At 42.5% G+C, this 12,872-nt stretch overlaps 1 protein-coding gene across 1 annotated transcript in view; it reads right to left on the reverse strand.

Annotated features, from left to right (window-relative positions):
• The window catches only part of fgfrl1a (fibroblast growth factor receptor like 1a), a 62,609-nt gene that overhangs the window by 4,657 nt on the left and 45,080 nt on the right, over positions 1 to 12,872 (reverse strand). Inside the window, exons 3-6 of the mRNA XM_030062686.1 lie at positions 11,251 to 11,331; positions 4,483 to 4,821; positions 393 to 565; positions 81 to 261 (exon numbers count right to left, since the gene is read on the reverse strand). Of these exons, the coding sequence (XP_029918546.1) occupies positions 81 to 261; positions 393 to 565; positions 4,483 to 4,821; positions 11,251 to 11,331 (774 nt within the window). The remainder of the gene's footprint in view (positions 1 to 80; positions 262 to 392; positions 566 to 4,482; positions 4,822 to 11,250; positions 11,332 to 12,872) is intronic.

Here is a 12,872-nt window from a genome sequence, read left to right on the forward strand (position 1 = left end):
GCAATAAAGAGCTCTTTTTATTGGATATCTGTGATGTGAGTTTTTGCATTTGGATGTAAACACGTTTCTCTCTCGCCCACCTGGCAGCACGGTGAGATAGGCACTCCTGAAGCTGTAGCCCATGGTGTTGGCTCCCAGACAGATGTACATGCCGGCGTCCTCCTCCTTGGCTCTGGTTATCAGCAGCTTGTTGAGGTACGAGCCGTCGGGACGCGACCACACCTCCCCAGTGGGAAGGACCACGAAGCGGTGGTCCCCAACCTTTAATGACATCACATCAAGAAAAACTTTACTTAACAAAAAATGACATGAAAGATGAGCCCTAAACCGGTCCGTGGGAGATGCATTTCGAATAACATGCTGTCTCAGTGTGTGTGTGTGTGTGTGTGTACCTCGATGGTGGAGTTGTATTTGTTCTCGTCGCCCGCCTCGACTCTTTTGAGCCACTGGATGACCGGCTTGACGTCACTGCGGACTTTACACTGGAAGGACGTGGTTCCCCCGTAATCCACAGTGGTATTGACCGGATGGGTGCCCGTCAGGATGGGTTTAGAGTTGGTACGCTCTGCAGGAGAGGACACACACACACACAAACACACACACACAACCACAGAGAGAGAGAGAGATTTTATTTTAAGTCTGCTTCCAATTTACGGTGTGTGAAACAGAGGGAATAGTTTGTATTTTAACAACTAGATTATAAACCTGTTGATTTTGTAAACCTGTCAGACCGAATTTGAATCGGTTTATGTGATTATAATAATCCTCTGAATGTTTTTTTTTTAACAGATTGCTTAGTAATAAGTACAACAGCAAAACATTACACTGGCTGCAGTTAAGTTACAACTCAATTTTCAGGTATTTTCAGCTGCACAAAAGTATAACTACAGGCTGTGGTCAGCAAGTGCAATCTCTCGGTGTCTCTGAGAGAAAACAATGTTTTGAGAGCATTATTGGCATAGTATCGGCTGTGTTCAACACTACACCCTCCCTCTGTGCTGGAAAAAAAAACAAAAAACAGAGCCCTTATATCTAAGGTCGGCCTTTTCTTTTCTTTTCTTTTCCTTCAGTTCATACAGCAGAATAAACACACCTGCTTCAGAAAATCAGTTTTTTTTCCCCAGTGCTTTCGTTGAATGTAATCTCACGCAAACCTAACTCGCAGGAGAAAAACACAAATCCATTATTTACCCTTTCTGACAGTCAGCTGTTAGAACCCTTTCAACTCGGCCTTGTTTCTATATTGGCCGATGTAAGAACGTAAGAACTGAACGAGCATCCTGAAAACGTGTTTGTCGCAGCTTCCAAAGTTTTCCCCGGCCGTCGGGGAAGCTCGAGTGGCGAAGCGGATCGGATTGGTTTTGCTTTAGCGGCAGCACTTAGTGTCTCTGTGGGCACTGCAGTGTTTCCACTAAGAATATCCCACAGTGCTGGCTCGATTTTTAATGGAAGAAAAAAAACTGTTTTGAGTGTTACAGACAGAGTTGAGCCTGTTTCCAGCCCTGAGAGTGAGGGGTTAAGTGCTGTAAGTTTAATTATTTCAATTTTCAATTATTCCAGTAGTCACAGCCACAACCAGCGTGCCTCCAAACGCATCTGTTAAACATTGCTACCTAAAATGAGATGCAATGAGCACACCACCTGGCTACTGGAAACTATTCCTGAAACCTGAAAGCACGGAAACAGCACAGCCAGAGCTCACGCAGGTAATTAATGCAAAGAAGAGTTTCGCGTGACTTCCTTGGCGTTCAGTCAGAAAACACTCAAAGCGAGCTGGCCAACGTACAGGACGGTGTCCAATTTACCTCCTTTAGATGTGGGGTGAGTGGAGGACAGTCAATAGCATTAAATAAAGTTTCTTTGGGTCTTTTTAAACAAAGTTGGACTGCTGTTTTTTTTTTTTTTTTTTTTTTTTTTGGCACAGACATTCCTTTTTCCTAGTTTTCTTTCTGACAGCTGGGAGTGACTGACAGCTGAGTGAATCTCTACTGATAGAGAAAATGTCACATTTGACATGAGCGAGCAGTGGTTTGATTTACTTCCTTTCTCTGTGTGTGTGTGTGTGTGTGTGTGTGTGTGTGTGTGTGTGAGTGAGTGTGTGTGTGGAAACGTGTCTTTGAGGAGAGGCTCCAGCTGTAGCTTAATACAGAACAGATGTGCCGAGTAAAAGAGAGAGGAGCTAGTCTGAGGCACTCAACACCACTATCACACACATTCACACACACACACACACGCACACACACACCGACTCAATGCCAAACAGCTCAATATTAAATCAGCCCACCTCAAAAACAACTTTTTGCAGCTTTCGAATGCAGCCTCGTACATCAAAACACACTCACAGCTCGTCGTAGCACACATTCTGTTCCCGACAGTAAAACAAGACCTTTTTTAGAAACGAGCTCACCTTCCAAACTCAAATAACCTCCACATTCCTCCCTCGCTCCGCTGGCATTTATTGACCAGACCGGCGGTGATCAATAAATGCCACTGAAGTGAAAGCAGACCATGCAGCTCATTAGCGAGCGTCTCGGTCAATGTGGGCTCTGTACTTGTATTTTGCGAGTTACATAGCATATTTATTAAACATTACACCACAAAAGACTACATGGAAATTACAAGCAACACGATAACTCCACTTGGAGGGATAAATATACCGTTCACGCTTGTGATCCCTGTAGGTTAAAAATTCGGAATCAGCTCTGTTTTTCTTGCATTAAAACGGTTTTTCGACGTGAAATCCAAGCTGCGTGAGACACGTCAGGGAGCTCGACCATTAAACGAAATCTCTCATCCAGTCACAGAGGATCTTTAACTGATCTGCAAGTTCATCCTGCTATCATCGGTAACACAATCAGCCCGTTTCGGAACGTGAACCTGTTCCAGACAGATCATCGTCTCCACGTCCTCCTCCCCGTGAAAAAAAAAAAAAAAATCAATGGGATCGCACTGTTGAACTGATTCGTAATTTGAACGGTTGAGACATTAATCGCTCTGTTCTTGATTATATGTTTTAACAGATTCAACTCATGAGAAAAACAAACCGCAACTCGACTCCTATTATTTAGACATGCAGGCCTCTCATTCAAACGTACATGCACAAGCAGGAATGCAAAAAAAAGAAGAAAAAATTAATAAAATAAATACGTTTTTCAGTTGATGTGAGTGTGCTTCCCGTTGTGCCGTGCCGTGCCGTGCTGCACTCGTGTTATGAAGCGCGGTGCCGCAGTGCCAAAAATATGAACAAAGCTCTAATGAGTCACACATTCAGATTGCCAATTATAGTCATATTTACACAGATATTTTTAGGGTATTAAAAACACATTTTTAGGATGCTGCATCTCGACTCGAAAACAAACCCAATGACTCACAAAGTCTCACAAAGGCCTTCCATTCAAACTTCTATCTCATCAGCGCAGGAAGTGATAACCGGCTCATTCATGATGTGTGAGTTTTAGTGGGCATTTAATATTTAAAATGGAATAATAGTGTGATACTCGGTTCATTTGCTTTACTCCAAGGAGGCCAGCGACAGATCAGACACCCTGCAGCTGGAAGGGGTTCAAAGCCTTGCTCAGGGGCACTTCAACTAGGCCGCTGCTTGATGACATTTACAGGTTAAACCCAGGTCTAACCACCGGGCCACTCTGCTTCTCACAAAAACAACTCCACCACTTAACACACGGCTGGGTATCATTTTATTCATCTAAGATTCTTGGTACTAGCTTCCACTCCCTTGATTTCAAAGCTTTCTGGCCTGTTTCACGAGGCCGTTTTTCTAGATGTCACACATGACGGGAAGTGTAAGGTTAGCTCGCTTGCCGTGACTGCGCTGGAATTCTCTGGAACTCCGCTTTTATTTTCCCTGGCAGGCGGAGGAGGCAGCAACAAATACCAAATCTCCAGCTTTTGCACGATGACAATACAAACAGAGCCGGAGAGGAAAAGCTGCCATGTTGACTTGTAGACATGAAGATGAGACTTTAATCTTTACTGCAAATAATTTCTAATAATAATAATAATAATGATAAATGGCAATGTCAGGCAAGAGAGAAGAGTTCAAGGATTTAGGAAAGGTGTCCACTTTGGCAAAACGTGGAATACCAACCTGGTTCCTTAACCTTTTATAAGGCAAGTGACTATTTTTGGTAATTTCAGAAATTTTACATATCAGGCCCATCCCCTGTCTCAGTTAGTTCAATAATCATTTGGTCTTCACCCAGCCAATCAGCAAAGATCGCTCTACATCCCAGGTCACATGATTGTGGCATTTGACCAATCTCATTGGCTTTGATTTTCTATTACAAAATGAAAATTTTAGAAAAATTTTATGGAAGTAATAAAGTCCTGTCATGTTCTCTTATAACAGTCTAGGTTTGTTTTTTTGGATTTCAAAGTATTTCAATGAGTGCCCTATAAAGGCTTAAGTGCCATAAATGAGCTGACGAGCCTTATAAACACACAAACGAATGATCAACTCACGTATGACTTCCACTTTGTAGGTGGCGTTGATCTCTCCGGCTCTGTTGGACACATGGCAGGTGTACTTCCCGCTGTGCTCTGGTGTCAGGTTCTTCAGACTCAGGGTCCACTTCTTCTTCCTCCCTTCCCCTCCTCCTCCTCCTCCTCCTCCTCCTGCAGCTCTCTCTGCACCTCCTCCTGCTCCTTCGTCCTCCCCGACGAGCGGGCGGCTGTCCTTCAGCCAAACGATGTCGGGGCGAGGGTTACCGCTCGCCGTGCACTTCAGCCGCACCGAGCTGCCCACCGGCCGGGCGATGACGCGTTTCCTCATCTTGGCCGGCTGGGTGAACCGTGGGCGAACTGCCATTGGAAATGAAGGGGAATATTATAGATTATTGATATTGGGAAATGATAGAAAGGCTGTTCTACTGTTGCATTAACTGTAGGCCACTCTGTCAGCTAAAGGCCTAAAATGCACAAGAATTTTGAGCTCATATGTACAGACACACACTCACACACACTCTCTTAGCCATCTGGGTGAAACACAGCCGCACCGCAGATGGGAAGGAAAGACAGGAGGAAGAGGAAATGGCGAGAAAGAAGAATGAGCGAGGTTATTAGCAGAGATAAATGGTTTACAGAGCCGTTATATATTTACAAGCAGTGTTCTGTCCTCCGGTGGAAGGAGAACAGATTTGAAGAGACTGTCGAATCATCATCCGAGATTCTTACGTGACACTTTTATTAAACGCACGGAGCGATCAAAGCCGTGTTATCTGAGAAGAATGTGACGGTGAGTGAGGGTTTAGAAGGAGAGGAACATTTGTTGCCGTCCGAGGTAGAAACCCCTCGCCAACTGTGTGAGTTTACTTCACTTCCAATGCAAATCACATATGCCAGGTAAAAAAAAAAAAAATGCTACTTATTTCAGTACTTTTAGTTATTTTCTGCCTTATTTTTTTTGCCTTTCTGCTTTTATTCTTTTGTTTGTTATTCATTTGATTGCTTGGTTTTATCACACCGTATTTAAATGGTCTGTTTTTATTTTATTCCCTTATCTCTTTACTTTATTGTCAAGCATTTTGAGCAACGTTATTTTTTCTGATTCTTATTATGTCCTTGTTATGTGATACAAATGTGTTTTCAAACCGTTCCTGAAACATGTTAAACTGCGTTGAGAACAAACAGGCTCACTCCTTTGCTAACTTCTTTTGACTTAATCTTGAGATAAGAGGAACTTTTCTTTTTTTCCCGTCAGTGTGAAGATCAGCAGACAGGCTGAGATCATCGTGTGAGGCTGAGCCAGGAATTTCATGTTGTTCCTCAACAACATATGGCGGCGTGCCTCTTGGTATATACAACGTAATTTGCTGTAATAAACCCCGATTGTTTTGTTTGAGGAATATTTTTGAGTCACTTCCTCTTTCCTCCCCGGCACCAGCACTCAGTCACATGAATGGGAGCCCCACACACGCATACTGTGCACACACAAACACATGCATTCCCACGCACACACACACACACATGCACAATCGCAAATACACCAGGTTTCTGATTTTCCACTGATCCAGCAATTCTCCCTCCACATTTGTAAGCCTTCCCTGCTCTTAAAAAGCACAATGTATTCAACACCAACCAATACATCCATTGATACACACAGATCCCTTCATTTAACCCATAAAACAGCCATAAAACTACCTCACATTTCCTTACTCATCCATTCACAGATGCACATCCGCCTACAAGTCACAAAAAGCCAGACATTTACCCCGAACCTGATCCATTCATACATGCACATCCTCCCTTGCAAAGCACAAAAGGTCCAGACGGTTATTGAACCTAACCCCATACATCTATTCATACACACATATCCCTTCATACAATTCATAAAACACCAGACAACTGTGCGACGCAACCTCCTCCAGCCCTTCACAGATACACATTCCTCCCCTACAAATAAATAAAACAGCCAGACAGTTACTTAACCTGACCTAACTCCATGCTTCCATGCACCCTGAGCAAACTCCTGCTTACAGAGCAGAAAGTGGCCACACACGTTTAACCGAACCCCATGCAGCCATTCACACGCACATACCCCTCCTTTACAAAACAGGACAATCAGCAATAGGGCTGCATGCTGGAAAAAAATGATAAAATGATAATTTAAATAATTTTTGTTGACATGATGCCATTTGGTTGCTGTTGTATGTTTTGTTTATTACATCTTAGCCATGCCGTACGCTTTCTTTTTGTTATTGTTGTATGTCTTGTGTGTGCTCCATACCATGTGACTATGGTCATGAGCAAATAAAATAAAATGAAATGAAATGAAATTGTGATTTTTTTCTGCCATATATATATTCCGATATGAAAAAATACAGGAAACTTCACCAGATGCGTGCAGTGAGTTATTCATGTACATATGTATAATTAAAAATAATACATTTTCATCATTTGGGTACTTCAGAAGTCTGTCCTTCACTAACAAAATGACCCCCTCCCACTTCTGCCACACTTTTATTTCAGTGGTCTGCCACCCCTCCAGAAATCAGCTGAGACTCCACTTCTCTTTTCACGTATGCGACTCAGACACCGGCATGTACAAGTGGAGAGAGAGCACTCAGATAGGCATTTAGGAAAATCACATGTTTCTTAATAACCTTTACAAATGGACTTATGTATCTAGGTTGTGCTATTTACCTGCAATCTACCACTTCTGACAATGTTCAAATGTAGGCTCAATATGCATTTTGGAAGATCAAGGAAGAAACAGTTTCATCTATGTGCCAACAAGATGTATGGTTTGGACAGATGGAATTGGATACTGTATGTTATGTGTGTGTGTGTTAAGCGTTTCTTGCATTAGGGCACAGAGCAGCCCCCTGACATTAACTTTTTAACTTTCAGCCTGTAGTGGGACAAGGTGCTGCTGGACAGGTTGCCTTACAAAGTGAAGTGAGAGCACACGGCAAACTGAACAAACACCGCCTGGCAAGAACCCTAAAACTGTTCTAAATGGTTTAATATTAGACGAGAGAGTTTTCTTGTCTATTAGTCGTGCAAAATGAGAACCTGGCAAGTTTTCCTTTTGCATCGCGCGCCCCAAAAAAAGCTGCTGTATGACGTGTTTGGGTTCATTTGCCTTATTTGACTTTGCATGCCCTGCAATGTGACTATTGCATGTGCGCACGTTGTGAGGTTGATGCCGAAATGATATATCGTGCAGCTCTAATCAGCGCGCAGTGAAAACACATCAAAGAGAAAGAGATCCCAGCCAGTGGGGAGGGGAGGGGAGAAAATCATTCACAGGAGCGCTTGATTTTACAGCCCCCATGTTCTCGCTGCAGCAGATAGCCATCAACCAGGGCGATAAATCACGCCGAAACTACTACAGTTCCGCCTCTTTCTTTGGACACAGTTATTATTCTAGCTCTGGGTAAACAAACAGGAGGAGAGTTATGTGACGGGCCTGCGCGCTCAGGTCCGGAGGCATTTCGTCTATGGCAGCATTACTCAGCGGAATATAACTCCCTGCCGACCGGCCCGAAGCTGGGCAGGGGGACAAAACAAACATACCCAAAAGACTTTTAAGTCTCGCCGCTGGCTCCAGTTTTGAGAAAAAAAAAAAAAAAAGAAAAAAGAAAAGCTACTGGACTAGAGCTGAACTGTGAGCAGACAAAGTCAATAGAGCTGAGAGAGAAAGCAAAGAGATTAAAGTGTATGAGGAAGAAATAGAGAGAGATGTTTTGATTTTGATGTTATTTTGATGCTTTTGATGCATTTTAATTTGACAATAACCCGGAATGGAATGCACTGAGCTAAAGTGAATTGGTTTGTAATGAAGCGATTTGGAAAAAGGAAAAAAAAAAAAAACAACAACATGGGAAGGAGCAAGAGTAAAGTGCAGCTGAACTGGATCAAACCAAACCAACCTGAACTGAAATAAGTGATTTGGATAAAGGGTGGACTGAGAAAGAGGGGAAAGAAAGAGAAAGAAAGAGAGTGGAAAATGAAATGCAAATACATTGAGATTAATGGAACTGAAGTAAATTGATTTAAACAAAAAAACACAAATGAATCAAACTCTGAAGTGAACCGAAAATAGATGGAAAAAGAGAGAATGAACTTGGCTGGTGAGGGTAAGAAATACCCACAATTGGTGATATGACAGAGACAGAAAAAAAAGGAAAAAGAAAACTAAAAGACACAGAGCACGTACGAAGTTGTGGAGAGAAATGAAAACAGAGAGAGGCCAAGGGAGGGCAGGCGGGCGGGAAAAAAGAGAGGTGAGAAAGCGGTGAGAGAGAGAGGGAAGAGGAGAGAAGGTGAGAGCCAGAGAGGGCGAGAGGGCAGGCTTGTTCAGAGTCTCAGAGGAGCCACTTCAACGCCACACTTCACAGTGTAAAAATACTGCTGACCCACCGGCTGACCGCCTGTGATCAAACAGACACGGAGAGAGGACGTGCATGTGTGTGTGTGTGTGTGTGAGAGAGAGAGAGAGAGCAAATCAGGCCGCATATTTTTGTCCGAACCCGACTCGAGCCTGAACGCAGAGTAACTGAGCCTGAACCGAACCCAAAAGTCATTCTATTTTGTGTCCGAACCCGAGCCGAGCCAGAGATTGTGCTTATCCTCCATCACTAGATTACATTTACCACCTGAAATAGCCCACGTTGCCTTCAGTGTCATCACGTAAACACCAGCACTCCGCAGGAAGTTGCCCAGGACAGACAGTAGGTCCATCATTGTTTTTTTTTGTTTTTTTCACACTCAAGTTTCACCAAAATCACGCCGGCATGACCGAACCTGACCCAAACCCGGATATAAATTCTAAATTTTAATCTGAACTCGGCACGACCCGGGTCCACACGGGCTCGTGTCGGGCATCCACTCTCTACTGTGTGTGTTTGAGATGCCGTACTTCTGTCCTTGTGAGATCCAGTTTGAGTTTTACACCGTCAAAGTGACAACATTTTTGGAAGTGAGGTCCACAATGAGCTAGTGTGAGAGGAGGACTTGGGTTTAGGTTTAAAATTAGAACAGAGATTAAGTTTAGTTTCGAATAAGGATGAAAGCTAAGGTCAGTTTGGTTTAGGACTTGAGCTTGGTGTTAAAGAGAAGGCTTGCTTTTTAATTTAACACACATTCTGGGTCATATGTAGATTAAACCTATTTTTCTTGTGTTGTTGGGTTGCTTAATATTTGTTGCTTGCACCCAGTAAATTAATATTAGGTCATCACATGATCCAGTGCCTTCTTTTGGGTTTTATCCACCTCTGCCTTGAGCTTATCATCCAAACTGTGAGCTTTGACCCACCAGCTGAGAGACACAAGGGCCTCTTCATACTGTTCTCATTAAAACATTATCCAGACTCTAACACAACTTCACCAGATGATTTACAGAGGAACTTAATGGACCACCGGGTTGCATCTTCTCACCGGGCTACAACACAGACTTGCGTAAAGCAACGGCGTAAAGCTGGGGTAGGCAGGTTTTTTTTTTTTTTTGTTGGTGTCACTGGGCAAAAATTCCCTATTAACCTTTCAGCATATTGTAATTCAAGTGAGCTGCGAGACATCTGCACCTCCTCTTCTTGGCTCTGTATTCAGGCTTTAGAAAATGTGGTCGTAACTGGAGACTTTAGCCAATCAGTGGTCATTTCAGAGCAAGGACATTCCTATTGTTCTAGTCGTATTCCTGTTATTATTTCTATTTAATTTGATTTTTTTTTTTGCCTTGTTCCAGAAAAATGACTACCCTGGCTTTAAGACTTCAAAAACAATGATGGCTCTCAGTGCAGTCACACATGAAAATAATCATCTTGCTAGTGTTATCTACAGAATATTTCCCATCAGAAGCAAACTTCAGAAATCAGAAAAAAAAAAAAAAAAAATCTGCAGCAGCACAACTTCCATTGCAGATGCTGGCAGGAGACCAGATTTGCAGAAGTGCAAATAAAGTCATTATATCCAGACAGAAAGCGCGGTTTGCGGCCATTTTTGTCAGTGCAGCGTACGAAGACGTCTGGCTGTTGTGTGATCTTTTTGAAAAGGAGACGCATCCTGTCTGGTTTCAGAAGAGCAAAGCTGCTAGTATTATGTTTAGGCTGGGGTTAGGTTAGGATTAGGAATAGGGATTAGGCTACACATTTAGTGAGTAACTGAGGAATGAGCAGGTCCTCGTAAGAATAGGAGGACAAAGGTCTGTGTGTGTGTGTGTGTGTGGATGGGTGTGGGTGAGAGACAAGCATAGCCAGAAAAGGAATGAGAGTGTCGAGGATTGTGTTTGAGCACACAAGGTGATGAAGACAGGCAAAGAGAAACAAGGGAAGAATTTATGAGTAAAAGAACAAAGAGATAGTGTGAAAGAAACACTGTGAGTGTGTGTGTGTGTGTGTGTGTGTGCAGGCAAATGCACAGGTATGAGCGAAAGAGTGATATCAGCGAGCAAAGAAAGCCGGGTTAGGTTACATGACAGAGTCTGGGGAAACTTGGGAGAGAGGGAAGGAAGGAATGTGTCTCTCCATATCACACCTGACACAAATAGACTGCTCTCCACTCTGTCAGAGCCAATTATCTGAGCAAACAACCACCACAATGTGTGTGTATGTGTGTGTGTGTGTGAATACTGAGGGTGACAAGGTAGCATGTCCGTGCATAAAAGTAGCAGAGAATGTAAAAACTCTCCGTTGTGCAATCTGCTACTGTACTTTTTAAAACAGTACACAATTCTCACTTTCACACCATTATTTTTCATGTAATGAGATTAAAGTAACTAAGAGCTGTTACCCAGTTTCCCAGCAAGCTCGGGGGTGAGCTCAGAGTCCCCATTGGTCCTTCCAGCCCCGTCTCTTCCCAAGCTGGAGTCATCTGGTCAGACAAAAAGAAGCCTCATTAGTGAACCGACAAACACTGACAGAGGTGGAAAGCAACAAGGCACATTTACTCCGGTACCCAAATACAGGTTTGAAACACTATAAATTTACTGCACTACGTTTCGGAGGGGAAGTCTTGTAGTTTTTACTGCTGTACTTAAATTTAACTGACAGCTGTAGTTACTAGTTGCTTTGCGGAACAGGTTTTTTTTTATATGCAAAACATAAAATATGGAGCACTGTTTGAGTGTAAACTAGCCAACATCACATGAACCACTTAGAGCTGCAACATTAAAATACCACTCACAGGTTAATGCATCAATACCTTAACACTTAAACATTTCCCACTTAACCCTATAAAGCCATTTGTATCATATATGATACACATTTTCAATTCCGTTTTTCGTTTTCAGTTTAATCACTACTTGACCAAAATACTGTTGTATACCTTTGAACACTTCCCCTGTTCACCCTGGACCATACCATTGGCACTTCAAGTACATATCATATATCAATATATCATACACCAGAAAGGTCGTGTAATAACATATTTTTTGATTTTTTTTTAATATATATTTTGTTATAGGACTAAATAAAGGGTTCAATTTCAAAAAATTGGAATTTTCTGCCAATTCTTTCATAGTTCAGGCTTTATAGGGTTAAGTGTCTATCACTGCTAGTACTTCTACACTTTTATTATAAGGACATGTTTGCTATTTTGGAAACTAGGCCCTATTTACTGATTATTTGGCATCACCCTCAGATGCAGAGACCATTATTTCACTTTTTATCAATGTGCTGCTGGATCCCACTCAGCTACAACAGTGGGCAATTGGGTAATTGTAAATGGCGTTGAAAAATTAAGATAACGTTGCTTTTCTGAATCACCAAGATTGGTGTATACTCATAGAATGCTCTCCTGAAAAAAATGTATCTTGGTTCCAAAATAGCAAACTTGTCCTGTAAGTCAAATTTTGAATGAAAAGCTTTTAATTTCAGTGGGGCATGTTTTTTTTTTTTTTTTTTTTTTTTTTTTTATGCCCCCATTTATCACAACTTATGCCGAAGTTAAAGGTTTGTGTACTTTTTCCACCACTAACCATGACATGTATTGCTGAATTGAATGAACTACAAATCTGAATTGCACTAATGCGATAAACTGAACCCATCTGTCATTCCCAATTATGTGATATCAAATGCAAAGGCAACTCGCGAACGTCTCAAGACAGATCTGGAAGATGCATTAGCGTTCACGTTGCGTCTCTCTGCACCTGCCTGACACTGCTGAATCGTGTGACTGACGGCTTGTAACGACTTTTCAGATGACAGTGATGGATTACACTGTACGTTTCCAATCGCTCACGAGCTTTTGCCAATTCATCATCATTCATCTTTTAAATCCCGAAGCACAACTCAGCGTTGCTTCACGGCGCGGCGCTCACCGCTCAGCGATGGACCGCGGCGCTTGTGATGTATCACCGCCGCACCAGACGTTTCAGCTGGTGCTCTTTACACAGAACAAACTGCACATTCTTC

The sequence above is a fragment of the Myripristis murdjan genome, chromosome 10, assembly GCF_902150065.1.
Source record: "Myripristis murdjan chromosome 10, fMyrMur1.1, whole genome shotgun sequence".
NCBI classification, from domain to species: domain Eukaryota; kingdom Metazoa; phylum Chordata; class Actinopteri; order Holocentriformes; family Holocentridae; genus Myripristis; species Myripristis murdjan.